Source organism: Schistocerca serialis, chromosome 8 (assembly GCF_023864345.2).
Source record: "Schistocerca serialis cubense isolate TAMUIC-IGC-003099 chromosome 8, iqSchSeri2.2, whole genome shotgun sequence".
Classification (NCBI taxonomy): domain Eukaryota; kingdom Metazoa; phylum Arthropoda; class Insecta; order Orthoptera; family Acrididae; genus Schistocerca; species Schistocerca serialis.
In genome coordinates, this window is record NC_064645.1 from 315180782 (window position 1) to 315199992 (window position 19211).

At 40.8% G+C, this 19211-nt stretch overlaps 1 protein-coding gene across 3 annotated transcripts in view; it reads right to left on the bottom strand.

The window, feature by feature from the left end:
- Positions 1–19009, bottom strand: part of LOC126416753 (EARP-interacting protein homolog) — a 50176-nt gene extending 31167 nt beyond the window's left edge. The window contains exons 1-2 of one of the 3 annotated variants that reach the window (XM_050084596.1): positions 18774–19009; positions 17957–18022 (exon numbers count right to left, since the gene is read on the bottom strand). In XM_050084596.1, the coding sequence (XP_049940553.1) occupies positions 17957–18013 (57 nt within the window). In that variant the 5' untranslated portion in view covers positions 18014–18022; positions 18774–19009. Of the gene's footprint in view, positions 1–17956; positions 18023–18509; positions 18595–18773 lie in introns of those variants that run through there. The other 2 variants (XM_050084594.1, XM_050084595.1) reach the window with 2 other exon arrangements.
- Positions 19010–19211: the final 202 nt, after the last annotated feature.

Here is a 19211-nt window from a genome sequence, read left to right on the forward strand (position 1 = left end):
CTCGTGGAAGGCCATAGAACAGGATGGAGATTATGTGGAAAAATAGGGTGTGTAGATAAAACTCCATTCTTCCATATGTGTAATTCTCATTACGTTCAATAAAGAATCGTTGACGAAAAAAATGCGGTGCACTACTTTCTGGGCAACCCTCGTAATACTTTTACATCCTGTTAGAAATGCATTCTTTTTATGAAATATCAGTTAATCTTTCCAGTAATACTCTCCAAATTCAAGTAGTGTAGATGGTCAGCAATGTCATCAAAATACCTGTGATTCAGTGCAAAGGGTGGTTGTGAGACAATAGCACTGCTCGGTAATGCACAGGCACTGTTTTTGTTGCATACTCTGACTGAGTGTACTATGTGGTGCACTGCATATTCATTTGTACAGTTGGTTAGATGCAGTTGATGCAAAATGCATTACATCACTAGTGAAACGTGAAACCCAGTACCAAAACATTCAGTTGGCACATATGCTACACCAAAGAGACTGCTTGTAAGTCTCCGTATTTGCTCTAATTTCTCGGATCTTTTCGTTGTGATCATTACGCGAGATATATGTGGGCGGTAGTAATATGTTGCCCATCTCTTCCCGGAATGTGCTCTCTCGTAATTTCGATAATAAACCTCTCCGTATTGCGTAACGCCTTTCTTGAAGTGTCCGCCACTGGAGCTTGTTCAGCATCTCCGTAACGCTCTCGCGCTGACTAAATGTCCCCATGACGAATCGCGCTGCTTTTCGCTGGATCATGTCTATCTCTTCTATTAATCCAACCTGGTAAGGGTCCCATACTGATGAGCAATACTCAAGAATCGGACGAACAAGCGTTTTGTAAGCTACTTCTTTCGTCGATGAGTCACATTTTCTTAGAATTCTTCCTATGAATCTCAACCTGGCGCCTGCTTTTCCCACTATTTGTTTTATGTGATCATTCCACTTCAGATCACTCCGGATAGTAACTCCTAAGTATTTTACGGTCGTTACCGCTTCCAATGATTTACCACCTATGGCATAATCGTACTGGAATGGATTTCTGCCCCTATGTATGCGCATTATATTACATTTATCTACGTTTAGGGAAAGCTGCCAGCTGTCGCACCATGCATTAATCCTCTGCAGGTCCTCCTGGAGTACGTACGAGTCTTCTGATGTTGCTACTTTCTTGTAGACAACCGTGTCATCTGCAAATAGCCTCACGGAGCTACCGATGTTGTCAACTAAGTCATTTATGTATATTGTAAACAATAAAGGTCCTATCACGCTTCCCTGCGGTACTCCCGAAATTACCTCTACATCTGCAGATTTTGAACCGTTAAGAATGACATTTTGTGTTCTTTCTTCTAGGAAATCCTGAATCCAATCACAAACCTGGTCCGATATTCCGTAAGCTCGTATTTTTTTCACTAAACGTAAGTGCGGAACCGTATCAAATGCCTTCCTGAAGTCCAGGAATACGGCATCAATCTGCTCGCCAGTGTCTACGGCACTGTGAATTTCTTGGGCAAATAGGGCGAGCTGAGTTTCACATGATCTCTGTTTGCGGAATCCATGTTGGTTATGATGAAGGAGATTTGTATTATCTAAGAACGTCATAATACGAGAACACAAAACATGTTCCATTATTCTACAACAGATTGACGTAAGCGAAATAGGCCTATAATTATTCGCATCTGATTTATGACCCTTCTTGAAAATGGGAATGACCTGCGCTTTCTTCCAGTCGCTAGGTACTTTACGTTCTTCCAGCGATCTACGATAAATTGCTGATAGAAAGGGGGCAAGTTCTTTAGCATAATCACTGTAGAATCTTAAGGGTATCTCGTCTGGTCCGGATGCTTTTCCGCTACTAAGTGATAGCAGTTGTTTTTCAATTCCGATATCGTTTATTTCAATATTTTCCATTTTGGCGTCCGTGCGACGGCTGAAGTCAGGGACCGTGTTACGATTTTCCGCAGTGAAACAGTTTCGGAACACTGAATTCAGTATTTCTGCCTTTCTTCGGTCGTCCTCTGTTTCGGTGCCATCGTGGTCAACGAGTGACTGAATAGGGGATTTAGATCCGCTTACCGATTTTACATACGACCAAAACTTTTTAGGGTTCTTGTTTAGATTGTTTGCCAATGTTTTATGTTCGAATTCGTTGAATGCTTCTCTCATTGCTCTCTTTACGCTCTTTTTCGCTTCGTTCAGCTTTTCCTTATCAGCTATGATTCGACTACTCTTAAACCTACGATGAAGCTTTCTTTGTTTCCGTAGTACCTTTCGTACATGATTGTTATACCACGGTGGATCTTTCCCCTCGCTTTGGACCTTAGTCGGTACGAACTCATCTAAGGCGTACTGGACGATGTTTCTGAATTTTTTCCATTTTTGTTCCACATCCTCTTCCTCAGAAATGAACGTTTGATGGTGGTCACTCAGATATTCTGCGATTTGTGCCCTATCACTCTTGTTAAGCAAATATATTTTCCTTCCTTTCTTGGCATTTCTTATTACACTTGTAGTCATTGATGCAACCACTGACTTATGATCACTGATACCCTCTTCTACATTCACGGAGTCGAAAAGTTCCGGTCTATTTGTTGCTATGAGGTCTAAAACGTTAGCTTCACGAGTTGGTTCTCTAACTATCTGCTCGAAGTAATTCTCGGACAAGGCAGTCAGGATAATGTCACAAGAGTCTCTGTCTCTGGCTCCAGTTCTGATTGTGTGACTATCCCATTCTATACCTGGTAGATTGAAGTCTCCCCCTATTACAATAGTATGATCACGAAACTTCTTCACGACGTTCTGCAGGTTCTCTCTGAGGCGCTCAACTACTACGGTTGCTGATGCAGGTGGTCTATAGAAGCATCCGACTATCATATCTGACCCACCTTTGATACTTAACTTAACCCAGATTATTTCACATTCGCATTCGCTAATAACTTCACTGGATATTATTGAATTCTTTACTGCTATAAATACTCCTCCACCATTGGCGTTTATCCTATCCTTGCGGTATATATTCCATTCTGTGTCTAGGATTTCGTTACTGTTCACTTCCGGTTTTAACCAACTTTCCGTTCCTAATACTATATGCGCACTATTTCCTTCAATAAGAGATACTAATTCAGGAACCTTGCCCTGGATACTCCTGCAGTTTACCAATATTACGTTAACTTTTCCTGTTTTTGGTCTCTGAGGACGGACATTCTTTATCAACGATGATAATGTCCTCTCTGGTAAGCCGTCAGGTATTTTATCGTTTCGCCCAAGGGGGGGTCCCTCTAACCTAAAAAACCCCCGTGTGCACGCCACACGTACTCTGCTACCCTAGTAGCTGCTTCCGGTGTGTAGTGCACGCCTGACCTGTCTAGGGGGGCCCTACAGTTCTCCACCCAATAACGGAGGTCGATGAATTTGCAACCATTATAGTCGCAGAGTCGTCTGAGCCTCTGGTTTAGACCCTCCACACGGCTCCAAACCAGAGGACCGCGATCGACTCTGGGCACTATGCTGCAGATATTAAGCTCAGCTTGCTCTCCGCGTGCGATGCTGGTTGTCTTCACCAAATCAGCCAGCCGCCGGAAGGAACCAAGGATGGCCTCAGAACCCAAGCGGCAGGCGTCATTCGTTCCGACATGTGCTATTATCTGCAGCCGGTCACACCCAGTGCGTTCAATAGCTGCCGGAAGGGCCTCCTCCACATTACGGACGAGACCCCCCGGCAAGCACACCGAGTGCACACTGGCATTCTTCCCCGACCTACCCGCTATTTTCCTGAGGGGCTCCATAACCCGCCTAACGTTGGAGCTCCCTATAACTAATAAGCCCGCCCTCTGTGACTGTCGGGACCTTGCCGGAGAATCGGCCACTGGCCCAACAGGCGAGGCACCCTGTGGTGGCTCGGAAACGATGTCATCACCACTAGGAAGCACCCCGTACCTGTTGGAAAGGGGTAAGGCAGCTGCCACGCGGCCAGATCCCACCTTCGCCTTTCGGCCAGGCACGCGCGAGCCCACCACTGTCTGCCATTCACCCTGGAGTGATGGCTGACCGGTAAGATGCTCACTGCCGGAAGACGCAGCGACATCAGGGGTTCCATGTGATTCCAAGGCCACCGAAGTAGGCATAGGTCTCACCACAGTTGCCCCAACGCCACTACGAGCCGACGCCTGCGCCTCGAGCTCGATGAGCCTAACAGACAAAGCCTCCACCTGCCCCCGAAGAGTGGCCAATTCTCCTTGCGTCCGCTCACAACAACCACAGTCCCTACACATGACTATGTTTGTCCTACTCTATACGGTGACAAATTCCCAAGATAATCTTCTGATGAGCTACTCTGATAATCAAGAAACACTCACTGAAATACGAGACGCGAAAACTACGCTAGGTTTTCCCAGAAAAACTATTTAAAAGCTAAGCGCAGCAAATAAGTACAAAAACGCTTTATACAAACAGTACTCGCTGCTGCTGGTGCTGTCGCTCTGGCTGTCACAAGACAACTGCTGATTCAGGTGACTAGTGGCTAACGGCCGCGAAACAAACAAAAGACGGTTTTAGGGCGCTTTCTGTTCTAAACGATCAAGAAAACACTAAGAAATCTAACACGAAAACTACGTAAAGTTTTATCAAGAACTGTTAGTTACTATGCAGAGCAGATAAACACAAATAGAATCCCTTCCTTAGTGGAAGGTCGTAAACAAAATGCAAAATAAACGCTTTATACAAACAGTACTCGCTGCTGCTGGTGCTGTCGCTCTGGCTGTCACAAGACAACTGCTGATTCAGGTGACTAGTGGCTAACGGCCGCGAAACAAACAAAAGACGGTTTTAGGGCACTTTCTGTTCTAAACGATCAAGAAAACACTAAGAAATCTAACACGAAAACTACGTAAAGTTTTATCAAGAACTGTTAGTTACTATGCAGAGCAGATAAACACAAATAGAATCCCTTCCTTAGTGGAAGGTCGTAAACAAAATGCAAAATAAACGCTTTATACAAACAGTACTCGCTGCTGCTGGTGCTGTCGCAGCAGTGAGGGAACACTGAATATACTTTGATTTTTAGGAGTGGGTGACATGATTTTCTTCACTCTACATTGTGCATAATTCTAAAGATGGTTTTCTGAAGTTTTAGTATTCGACACTTATGATTTGAGTTGCCCCAAAATACAATTCCATACCTTGTTAATTACTCAAAGTATCTGTGGTATACTACTTTTCTTATGCCCATACTGGTAGCATTGTACAACATCCTGTTTGCAAATGCTAGGCTATTTAATTTATTTGCAAGGTACTGTATATGTGATCCCCATCATAGATTTTTATCTAGTTGCATTCCTAGGAATTTCACATGGCTAGCTTCCTGCAAATCCTGGTTTCTGTGACCGACCGGAAGATCATTTAATTTAGCTGGATTTGTTTTAAACTGCATTAACTGAGTCTTTCCATGTTTAATTTTAACCCATTTAAATCAAACCAGGTATCTATGTTTTCTAAAGTATTTAATACAGTTTGAGGAATTTGATCAGTGCTGTTACTTTCAATTATTAAAGATGTGTCATCTGCAAATAAAACTGAGTGACACTCAATATTAAGTGACAGATCATTTATGTAAAACAGAAACAGAATTGGACCTAAGGCAGAACCTTGAGGTACTCCATGTGAAATGGTTTTCCATTTTGAAGTATCTACCTTGATTTCAGAAGTATCATGGCCTCTACCTGTGGCACCTGTTTCAGCTTTGATCGCCAACCCTAATGCCTTTGATTTGTTCTCACTATCCAATATAAATCTATTATTTGCCAGTTCTTTGGCTGCCATTACAACATTTTTTTAAAATCTTTTACATAGGTAAAAAATCAGAACTTTTGTTATGTTTTAGTTCCCTATGTAGCCGTATTTTTCTTGCACTAGAGATTTTTAGTCCTTCAGTAATCCACATTACTTTATTTCCTACTTTTCTATGATGTACAATAAGGGGGAAAGTTTCATTAAAAACACGTAGGCAGTTTTCCAAGAAAGTAGCAAAATTTTATTTTATAGCAAAGTGCTTTTCACTGCACAATGTTCCTACCAGTCAACTTCCTTCGGCTCAAGCATAGTGTTCGATACTAGTCATCAGCTTTGACCAGTGACATAATATTAATGGTTGCTGTGACATTTCCTTTTGATATATATTTTTCACTAGTTGATTGTTAGCTTGGTGACGCCAACCAATGTGAAAGCAAAAATCCTAGTTTTTTGACAGACTGATCTGTAGCTTAGCCCAAGGTCAAAGTTAAGTGGGAAGGTGACACTTGGTTGTGTCTTGGTGAAGCCAATGAACATGAAAGAGGAAGAAAACTAATTATGGTGACAGACTGACCTGGTTGCTTAGCCAGAGATCTAGGATAGTTTGGAAGGTGATAGTTTGATTGTGAGTTGGTGAAGTCAAAAAATGTGACAACAACAAAAAACCCTGGTTGGGGTGACAGACTGATCTGTAGCTTGGCCCATTTAAAAAAATAGCCACTAACATGATGACATCTTGGGTTGTTGGATGTTCTGCCGGATATCAGTGTCGTACTTGCACAATATTTCGGTCACGTAGCTCGTAACCTTCATCAGGTGCGAACTGAAACTGCTCCTCGAGTGGACCTGGTCCAGTATTTATTCCTATGGCCTTCCCCCTCCACCAACAGGTGCAGGCGCTTCGTCTGTGGTCCGCGCCCATTCCCTGCGACCTGCTGGAGCGTTGCTGCTCCGTTTTCCGTCCGCTGCGGTTCTAGGTGTTCCCTCTGCGGTCCACACCCACCAAACCCGCTCCTGGGGGGTTTCATTCACACAAACAGAAGAACCAGAGACATGGAGATGGAAAATGAGCCCCTGACGGACTGCCAGGCGCACCAGACAGAAGATGGTACACCCAGAAGTGGGACTGGTGGGCGCGTACCGCAGAGGGAACATCCAGAGCACAGCGGACGAAAAACGTAGCGGCAACGCTCCAACAGGTCGTGGTGAGTGGGCGCGGACCGCAGGGGGAACGATTGGTACCCCAGACCGTAGATGAAACCCCAGGAGCGGGTTTGGTGGGCGCGGACCGCAGAGGGAACACCTAGAACCACAGCGGACAGAAAACGAAGCAGCAACGCTCCAGCAGGTCGCAGGGAATGGGCGCAGACCACAGAGGAAGCACCTGCAGCCGTTGGTGGAGGGGGAAAACCATAGGCATAAATACTGGACCAGGTCCACTCAAGGAGCAGTCTCAGGTCGCACCTGATGAAGGTTATGAGCTACGTGACCGAAGTATCATGCAAGTACGACGCTGATATCCGGCAGAACACCCGACAACCCAAGATGTCATTAGATCACCGGGAAAGCCTGAAGAGTTACACTAACATGATGTTTTAGTTGCCACATATCTACAATGTTGCATGTTTCCTACTTCAGCGATCAAAGCTGATGACTAGTATTGTACTTCCTTTTTATCCCTTTCTTTCAAGATATACTATTCTTTCAGCTTCTTGTAGCAGCAAACATGCATTCGTATTATACATTTGCCATCAATTTCAGAATACAGTAGTAAATATGCATGGTAATAGATGCGCGCTGTAGGTAAGAGCTGTCATTTTCTTGATGTCCTTCTCAATAGCAGGAACCAGACTCTGGAATAACCTCCCACATTATATTAGGGAACTGAATAACATCTCCAGCTTCAGAAAATGGTTAATGACATAGTTACTAAAGCAATAGTAAGGATCACCATTATCCCTATATGAACTTGTTATGCTTGTACATCCCTCTTTCCAACGTAATCTTCCTTATTTCACAGTATTCTTAACGAGTGCTGTCTCCTTAAATTTCCTTTTCCCCAGAACTCACTATATTAGAGAACACCTATTTTGTACACCTGTAAATTCTTGTTATAACTGCTACTATGACATTTGTTGTTACTCTCTTTATTATTGCCATTATTTTTATTATTACTATTATCACTATCAGTGATGACAACTGCAGTAGTACAACAAGTAGTGCCAGTATTAACTTTAATCATTCACAGTCAGTATAATTTACTCACACTACAGCCCCAGACTAGTTGTCATACTAAAATTGTTATTTCTCAGGTAACTATGATCTAAAAGATGTTTTGCACATGTGAAACCCTGGTCTGATGTAAGAGAGGGTCTGATGGCCCTAATCAGATCAATTTAAATAAATAAAGAGCTAAGGCAAAATACCATTGAGACATCCAACAAGTTTAACATAAACTCAGATTTCTGACAAGGTGATGCTATTTCACCATTTCCATTCAACACAGTGCTTGAAAAGTCCTCCATGAAATAAACAGAAATGTGAAAGATGCCAGTCTGAATGGTGGAACCTGTACTATATGTATGTCACAAGGAATCATGACAGTTTGTGTACATGTCAGCTGGCTCTGATGCTACAGCCTGAACTACAAATATTGGGCTATTTATCAAACTAATAATAAGACACGTGATGTTTGCCACTAGGACTTTGTTATTCATGTTGCACATGCACACAGAACACTTTCCTCTTATGGGTGCTCCTCTGAAAATGGACAACTCATGATATGATTATTATAGATAAGTATATGAAGATGGTATCACAGCCTTGGCAAAGCCTAAAGCAGAGCTGGTGGAGAGAGTGAGGCATCTATCCTACAGTGCTCCTGGCTCAGTCGCTGCAACTAAAACCTGGAGATAGAGAACGATGGGGCAGATTGTGACCTCATGCACTACTTTCATTGAAAATGAAGTGAAAGCATATAATGCACAACTATTGTACTGTACTGATCTGATCACTTGATTAACAAGTCAATTGATAACAAAATTTTGTAGTGTAATGTATTGAAAAGCTCACTAGGGTATTTGATATGACACTCATGGTTCAAGAAATAGAAGAGCCAGGAACAATCTCAAATGATGCAACACCCTACTGTCCAGGAATTGAAAGTAAGAAGATTTTGATGGGCAGGATATGTTACTCACATGTGGGTGGCTGCATGTATTCATAAAAGACCTATGGCAGAAAGGCACTGAAGATAACTGTTACTGGAGGCAGAATAATGAAATCGGCACATGACCTACCAAGTCAATGAGCACCATTAAGTAAATTACTGTGTATGAAAAAAACATTTTCTAGTGAACACTACCACGATCAGGTAATACTCTGAAAAGTGGGACATCTGTATTATGTAGATGCCACTGTGATGTTTTTGTTTGTATGCTACAGTTATAATCATGTCATTTGTGTGTTTTAATTACTATGCTTTTAGTTCCCTTATTAGCTTAGCTCATTTTGTCTACTAGACTTACATTTGTCTAGCAGAAATGGTGCTTACACTGGTCTAGCAGAAACGTTGATCCATTGGAGGAGGGCAGGGGGGAGGAGACTGGTTTGAATTGTATGCCTATCACACCTATTTAGGTCTAGTGGAAATAACAAGCATATAAAACAACTGTGATCCTGCCTTTCCGCTTTGACCATTGACTTCACCGTAAGCACTTTTGTCACAGACAGAATCATTGCAGGTCAGATTGGAAGCTGGCAGTTTGAGAGTTGGCAAAACCAATGAACATGTCAGGACAGTTTTTGCATTCTTTAGTTACATTAACATCTCCAATGAAAACCTCATTTTTCTCCTTGTGGTCTGATAGAAGAACATGAACGATCAAAAGCTCTTGTTCCCATGGCTCTCCTGTTCATTTTTGTGTAGCTTAAGTTTTTGCATTGTTAACGACCTCGACCACTACCTCTCTCTTAAGGTGCTTATTTCCTCCATGTTAATAATACCATCAGTCTAGTGGCATGACATCATGTTGCTTACTAACCCCACAAACTTTATGTAAATTACTTCACGTAAGGATTAAATTATTTTTAATACAGCCAAGTGCACAACTGGAAACATAAAAATAAGCACAAATAAAGCCGAAAAAATCGTCATGAAAAACAAACTTTTTTATCATTCTATGTAATTTAAATACTTTCTACTTCTTTGCTGACTCCTGTAATACCATACAGATATGTTAAACATGAGTCAATGTCTAATTCATTATGTCCACATGCACAAACTTCAAAGCACAGTGACATGCAAGACGGATGATATGTCCCATTGTACCAGTTAATAGCATTTTTTCCCGTTCTATTCAAGTATGGAGCATGAGAAGAATGATTGTTTGAATGCCTCTGTATGTGCTGTGATTATTCTGATCTTGTCCCCACAATCAATATGTGAGCAATACATAGGGGGTTGTAGTATATTATTAGAATCATCATTTAAAGCTGGTTCTTTAAACTTTGTAGCAAACTTTCTCGGAATAATTTATATCTATCTTCATGACACTGTCAGTACAGTTTCTTCAACATCACTGTAACTCTTCCCCTTGGTTCAAATAAACCTGTGACAACTTGTGTTGCCCTTCTCTGCATATGTTCTGTGTTAAGTTGTATCATACAACCGGGGGACTTATACAAACAGTAAAATCATCTTATAAAATTCTTAATGGTGGAGTCCCTCAGGGAAGTATTATTGGGCCTTTTCTGTTCATTGTGTACATCAATGATATAATAATTCCAAAAAATGCAGATCTTGTGAATTATGCCGACGACACCTCCTTCATAAGCTGGGACCCTACAAAACAGCTAGCAGTGCAAAATAATATGAAGAACACTAGCCTCATCACAGAATATATGACTAAAAATAAATTGGCATTAAATAAGGAAAAGACAATTCTAATAGAGTTTATGCTAAATTACAAATCAAGACAAGTGGATACTGAGCCAGAGTTATCAATTGAAACAATTGATAAACATAAATTCCTGGGTATTATAGTTGATGAACATCTTACATGGAAGGAGCACATCAGCTACATGTGTAAAAAAATCTTGTGTAATACCTACCTGCTAAAACGCCTTTCTAGCATAATAGCATCACCAGTCTTAAGACAAATCTATTTTGGTATTATACACTTCCACCTACAATATGGTATTGAGTTTTTGGGTGGGGCACCAACGGTATACATGGATAGGGCTTTTAGAGCCCAGAAGAGTGCAATTAGGATAATAGTGAATATTAGTAAACGTCAATCCTGTAGAGAATATTTCAAGCAACCAATCATAATCCATTTTCTGCTGGAAGATTTATTTACAACAGACTGCCAAATACCATAAAAATATTAAAAGGAAACATATTTAAAATAAAATTAAAGTAGCTGTTAATTGCTAAATGTTTGTAGTCCATCAAGGATTTTTAATGTTGTATGTACTTTATTTCTACTACTAAACTATTATTATTGTTCATGTATGTACTGACTGACTGTGTCCATGACTGTTAAAGTTCTTATGAACAAATAAACCATTATTATTATTATTATTATTATTATTATTATTATTATTATCATCCCCTGTTAGTCCTATTTGGTATGGGTCCCACACACTTGAGCAATATTCTAGAATGGGTCACACGAGTGATTTGCAAGTAACCTCCATTGTACACTAATTGCACTTCCCTAGTATTCTACCAACAAACTGAAGTCTACCACCTGCTTTACCCACAATTAAGACAATGTGATCATTCCATTTCATATTTGTATGAGTTGGCCGATTCCAATAATGACTCATTGATATTAGAGTCATAGGATACTAGGCTTTTTCATTTTGTGAAGTGCACAATTTTACATTTCTGAACATTCAGAGAAAGTTGCCAGTCTCTGCACCACGTTGAAATCTTATCACAATCTGACTGAATATTTGTGTAACTTGTTTCAGACACTACTTCATTATACAGGGTGTTACAAAAAGGTACGGCCAAACTTTCAGGAAAAATTCCTCACACACAAATAAAGAAAAGATGTTATGTGGACATGTGTCCGGAAACGCTTAATTTCCATGTTAGAGCTCATTTTAGTTTCGTCAGTATGTACTGTACTTCCTCGATTCACCGCCAGCTGGCCCAATTGAAGGAAGGTAATGTTGACTTCGGTGCTTGTGTTGACAAGCGACTCATTGCTCTACAGTACTAGCATCAAGCACATCAGTACGTAGCATCAACAGGTTAGTGTTCATCACGAATGTGGTTTTGCAGTCAGTGCAATGTTTACAAATGCGGAGTTGGCAGATGCCCATTTGATGTATGGATTAGCATGGGGCAATAGCCATGGCGCGGTAAGTTTGTATCGAGACAGATTTCCAGAACGAAGGTGTCCCAACAGGAAGACGTTCGAAGCAATTGATCGGCGTCTTAGGGAGCACGGAACATTCCAGCCTATGCCTCGCGACTAGGGAAGACCTAGAACAACGAGGACACCTGCAATGGACGAGGCAATTCTTCGTGCAGTTGACGATAACCCTAATGTCAGGGTCAGAGAAGTTGCTGCTGTACCATGTAACGTGGACCACGTCACTGTAGGGAGAGTGCTACGGGAGAACCAGTTGTTTCCATACCATGTACAGCGTGTGCAGGAACTATCAGCAGCTGATTGGCCTCCACGGGTACACTTCTGCGAATGGTTCATCCAACAATGTGTCAATCCTCATTTCAGTGCAAATGTTCTCTTTATGGATGAGGCTTCATTCCAACGTGATCAAATTGTAAATTTTCACAATCAACATGTGTGGGCTGACAAGAATCCGCACGCAATTGTGCAATCACGTCATCAACACAGATTTTCTGTGAACGTTTGGGCAAGCATTGTTGGTGATGTCTTGATTGGGCCCCACGTTCTTCCACCTACGCTCAATGGAGCACGTTATCATGATTTCATATGGGATACTCTACCTGTGCTGCTGGAACATGTGCCTTTACAAGTACGACACAACATGTGGTTCATGCACGATGGAGCTCCTGCACATTTCAGCCGAAGTGTTCGTACGCTTCTCAACAACAGATTCGGTGACCGATGGATTGGTAGAGGTGGACCAATTCCACGGCCTCCATGCTCTCCTGACCTCAACCCTCTAGACTTTCATTTATGGGGGCATTTGAAAGCTCTTGTCTACGCAACCCCGGTACCAAATGTAGAGACTCTTCGTGCTCGTATTGTGGACGGCTGTGATACAATATGCCATTCTCCAGGGCTGCATCAGCGCATCAGGAATTCCATGCGACGGAGGGTGGATGCATGTATCCTCGCTAACGGGGGACATTTTGAACATTTCCTGTAACAAAGTGTTTGAAGTCACGCTGGTACATTCTGTTGCTGTGTGTTTCCATTCCATGATTAATGTGATTTGAAGAGAAGTGATAAAATGAGCTTTAACATGGAAAGTAAGCGTTTCCGGACACATGTCCACATAACATATTTTCTTTCTTTGTGTGTGAGGAATGTTTCCTAAAGGTTTGGCCGTACCTTTTTGTAACATCCTGTATATAACTATAATTCACTATAGATAACTGCACCATCTGTAAAAAGTCTGAGGTTACTATTAATATTATTCACAAGGTCAGTAATATACCACAGGAACAGCAAGGGTCCCAACACACTTCCCTCGGGCTAATCTGAAGTTACTTCTACAGCTGACGACAACTCTCCATCCAAGATAACATGCTGTGACCTCCCTACCAAAAAGTCCTCAATCCAGTTACAAATTTATTTGATACACCATAAGATCAAACTTTTGACTATAAGTGTAGGTGCAGTACTGAGTCAAGAGCTTCTTGGAAATCAAGAAACACTACAGCTATGTAACTGCCTTGATCGAAAATTGTCAGTATGTCATGTGATAAAAGTGCGAGTTGGATTTTACATGATCAATGCTTTCAGAAAATCCATGCTGGTTGGGATGCAGCTGGTTGTTCCGATCAAGGTACCTCATTATGTTGTGAGTTTAGAATATGTTCTAAGACTCTACAACAACCTCATGTGAAAGATATTGGACGGAAGTTTTGTGGATCACATCTGCTATTCTTCTCATAGGTGGGTGTTACCTGTGCTTTCTTCCAACTAAAGGGCACGGTTTTTTCATTGAGGGATCTACGATAGATTATAGTTAGAAGAGGGGAACCCAGCCACAAATTCAATATAGAATCTGATAGGAATTTCATTGGGCTCTGAAGCTTTGTCCAGTTTTAACAATTTTTCGACACTACTAACACTAATGCTTATTTAATTCATCTTTTCAGTGGTACGAGGATGATGGTTACTGCTACTACTACTTGGCGCTACAGCCCTTGTAGGGCCTGGGCCTCCCAGACAACCTCCACCCACTCTTCTCTGCCTTGGCTCTCCATCTTCTCACTCCCTTCTCAAGCCCTCTTCCACGTTGTCTAGCCATCTGGTCCTCGGTCTGCCCCTTACATGACATCAACCAGGTTTTCCTTTGAAAACTTTCTTGACTGTGCTGTTCTCCACCATTCTTTCTACATGTCCCAACCAATGTAGTCTATTACTCTTTATTTCAGTCACGATATTTGGTTTGTTGTACAACTCTCTGATCTCCTCATTATTTCTGATTCTCCAAAAATCCCTATCATTCACTGGCCCATATATTCCTTTTCCATCTCAGCAACAACACCTCATCATTTTGTGTCATAGTCCACGTCTCTGAACCATACATCACCACAGGTCTAACTACTGTACTTTACACTGTCAGCTTCAGATTCCTAGTAAGGCTCCTTGCTGTAAACACTTTAACCAGTGCAAAGTAGCTGATGTCACCAACTGCAATCCTTGCATGTATTTCCTCTCTCATGTCATTATTCTCAGTTACTCATCATCATCATCATCATTTAAAACTGATTATGCCTTTCAGCATTCAGTCTGGAGCATAGCCCCCTTTCTCAGTTACTAGTGACCCAAAATATTTAAAGCTCTCACAGCATTCATTTCTTTTCCATTCAAAGTTTTCTTTCTCCTTCACTATATCTTTTCCTAGATGTTAACACATACTTGGTCTTTGATCAATTAATGGTCAGCCCCATCTCCACACCATACCTTTCTACTTTTTCAAGCTTTTCTTCCAGGTCCTGTTTCCTCCTGCATAACAAATCAATATAATCCGCATATGCAAGCTCCTGAGTCACTCTATTAAACAGTGTTCCCCCAGGGTTGTTGCTTTGTGTCTTTCGCATTACACTCTCCAAGGCGACATTAAACAGAATAGTGGAGAGCACATCACCCTGTCACAGTCCTTGGTTAACTTCAAATGCCTTTGATAAAGTGCCCTCGGTCTTTACTTTGCACACTGTTCTTCTGTAAGTCATTTGAACCAATGTTATCAGTTTGTTAGGGACTCCTGCCTCTTGCAATTCCTTCCAAAGTTGATCCTTTTTGATATTATCATAAGCTTGTTTGAAGTCAATGAACAGCTGGTGGACATCCATGTTGTTCTCATAACATTTCTCAAGAATCTGTCTGATAGTGAAAATCTGGTCTGTAGTGGATCTATTAGTTCTGAAAACCACACTAGTAGTCTCCTAGATACTCTTCTATGTATGTTCTTAACTGCCCAGCCATGATTTTTCCTAATACTATACAGAGTAGTGCAATTCCTCTGTAATTCCCGCAGTAAGTTTTATCATGTTTCTTATGTATAGGGCAGAGTATTGCTGTACTCCACTGTTTCAGCATATTTTCTTTCCACCATATTTCCACTATAATCTCATGCAAAACCTTTACTAGTTTTTCTCCACCATATTTTATCATTTCTGCTGTAATATTGTCTTCTCCCAGAGCTTTATTGTTTTAAAGAGTCTTGATACAAACTTTAACTTCTTTCAGTGTGGGTTCTGCTACTGATCCCTGGTGCTCTTCATCTCTGTTTACTTCCTGCTCTACCTCTTCTTTCGTACCGGCATCTACCCCACCTTCATTTTCTGATTCTGCATTCAGTAGTTCACCAAAATACTCCACCCGTCTGTCTAAAATCTGCTATTTTCCTCCAATCAGATTTCCCTCCTTATCTTTACAGGAAACTGCTCTGGGTTGGAATCCTTTCCTTATATCTTTAACCCTCATATAGAATTTTCTTGTCTCTTTAGCAGCATTTCTCTCTTCTAACTCATCAATCCACCGTTTTTCAAATTCTCTCTTTTTCCTCCTACATTCCTTGTCTGCTTCCCTTCTCTTCTCCTGGTATTCTTCTACAGTACCTCTAGTTTTCCTCTGCACCATTCTTTTTCTTGCCTCATTTCTTTCTTCTATCTTCCACCTACAGTCTTCATCAAACCAGCTCTGGGTTCTCAATTGCTTCTTTCTGCCCAGTACAGTTTCAGCTGTATCATGTATTATTCCTTTAACCATTTTCCATCTTTCTTCAATATCATCTCCTGCCCACTCTTTGGCTTCATTAAGCCTATTTGTCAAGATAGTTTTATGCTGTTGTACTGCATTTTCATCATTTTTTAACTTGGTATCATAAAACCTTGGCGTGATAGCTTTCTTGGTCTGTCTATAATTGGTTATCCTCTGTCTGTATTTGATTCTTACCAAATAATGATCACTATCTCCATCTGCACCACGACAGCTATCCACCTCAAATATATCTGAAGCATGTCGTCTATCTATGAGTATGTGATCAATCTGATTTTTTGTGATCTCATCTGGGGAGCTCCATTTAACTTTCCTTATATCCTTCCTTTGCATCCATGTGCTTTTAATAATCATGTTATTGCTCACCGCAAAATCAATTAGTCTGATACCATTATCATTAAAAACTTCATGCAGACTCTCCTTACCAGCTGTTTTCCTGCATGCAATTTCTTTTCCTTCTTGAGCACTGAAGTCCCCCATAACCATCTTAACATCATGATTTGCCAGCCTTGCTATAGCCTGCTCCAGTTGCTCATAGAATACATCTTTTTCCACCAACTCTGCATCTTTGTTAGTACATGTGTACATATGAAGGATATATTGAAGAAACAGGCTTTCATTTGTAATACGCAGATTCTTTCACTAACAGGCTTAAAGTTCAATGTGGCAGCATTTTGAGAATTATCAACCAAAAACACGTGTCTCCATATCCTCTACTTCCACAGCTGTAAAACAGCGTGTGTGTCTCAGATGCTAATATTTAACTTTCTTTCCATTTCACTTCTTATACTGCGGCCATTGTCACATTATATTTCTTCGCTTCCTTTTTCAGGTTCTGTAGTCCTCCAGGCTTGTTCAGTGCTCTCACATTCCATGCTGCTAAATACCAATTCATGTGCTGTTTCCATTGCCAAGGCTGTTTACCCTTTACATCCATCCAGCTTTCTTTGTCCTTTGGTTCCGTAACAAGCTCTTTTTTCTGGGATGAGGTGGTTAGCCCAACGCCCAACCCCCATCTTGGAGGACCTGGATTTTTTAGGGTTCACTCCCCTAGGAGGGTTGGCTTCCCTACACCTATAGAGTGCCCCCTGTCCTATGTTGCAGGACACACTTCGTCTGTCTCCTCTGTCGAGACCAATCTGGCTTGGGTGACCCTGCCAGTAGCTACACTACCACAGGCACAGCTCTCGGCTTCATCGGAACACGCAAACCCTCCCGCACAGCACTAAAGGTGCCTACAATAAGGCAGTGTCCCCTGAGAGGGGCTATGAGGATTAATTTGGGGCAGTTCTCCTGGGTTTTCCTTTGTAAAGGGACTTTTCAAAATAGAGTTAAGCACATCAGCTTTACATACAACCAGGATTTCCTTGGGTTTTGCAAAAGATGATTTGACAATATTCAGCTATGGTAAGTACTGAAGGCTCTCTCGACAGTCAAATGCATTTCATTCAGCACTTTTCTATCTATAGTCCTATGCTTTGCTTTACACCTACTATGCAGTTTCTTTACAGTGACTGTACACCATAGAGGGTCCTGCCCATTATGAACAGTTCTACTTGGTGCATATCCATTCGGTGTGTGGTAAGTTTGAGCCATAGTTCCTCTTCTTCTTATATGTAACCATTTTCAGCCCAGAAAGAAACTAAATTGTCATTATGCCTAGTAGACAGTGAAAAATTATTATAATTAAAAGACTTCATAGTTGAGAACATACTTACCTGAAATTCTAGCCCATAGATGACAGGTGCATCATCATCCACATTATTTTGGCCCATTTTGTATATCTGTGAAACATTTGAAGATAGTATGAGCTTTTATATTTTCATTAAAGATGTGTGCATGATATTTTGCAGAAGTATGAGAATATATACACATGGCTTCTTAGTTTGCTAATATTTGTGTTTCATGTCCAGTTGACAGGACAGAATTAAAATGTGTATCTATTCTCACAAAAATGAAATAAATTATTGAGCTTAGCCTAACTCAAGAAGCAATATCACTATTGACCTGAAGTAATGTTGCAAATAAGCACTCTAAACCAGTTGAGTAGTTTTGCTAATGGCACACAAGGCTCCAATTTGACAATTATCGGCGCACTCTTGTAAATAATAAGAAATCAGAAGTTGATTTCAAAATACTTGCAATATTTGCAAACACAGCCGCCTTTTTTAAAGGGAATTTTCATTTAATTACGTGTTTACTTGTAGGCTCTGATACAGACTCTGTAAATCAGATCACATTAATGGTATTTCTGATTATTTTTACATTAACCTCATTTCGATGCCCAAGAAGATCAATTGCAGTGGAGAATGAGCATCATAATTAATATGTTTTGTGTAGGTAATTAAGATAACGGGGCACGGTACACCTTCCAGCGTGACATATGACATATAACAGACGGAAGTTTTGTTTACGGAACAGGAATTACACGTGGGTGAAAAATGACATCTTATAACGATGCAGTTTTAATAGTTTGCAAATTTCTAATTAATGTGCTTCATTATTTTTAAGACATGACTGCAAATTCACACACACCTATCTGAGTTACACTGATTTTACGAAAGTTAATTATTCATACGGAATAATCTTCTGTGTATTATATTTGACTTAAAACAAAATATTTATGCAATAACATTCAACAGTTCTGCATCATCTGTCATACAGACGCAAGACGTAAACACAAAGTACATACACAAATTGGCGTCTGCTACAAACTATAATGTATCGATAAAATGTCGTTAGTTTCGATTAATGAACTGTATCTCTGATGATCGAATTCTTTTCTTACATTTTATATATAATTTAGCATTCGATACTCCTACAGCAATATGGTAGGTGGTCTCGCTCAAACTGTACAAAACATTGATAGAAATGAGCGTACAATTACATCAGGAAAAACATTCGATAACACTGAAAAGAAAACAAAGAAAGTAAGCTGTATAGTAAGGGAAGTAGGAAGTTTTAAACAGCTAT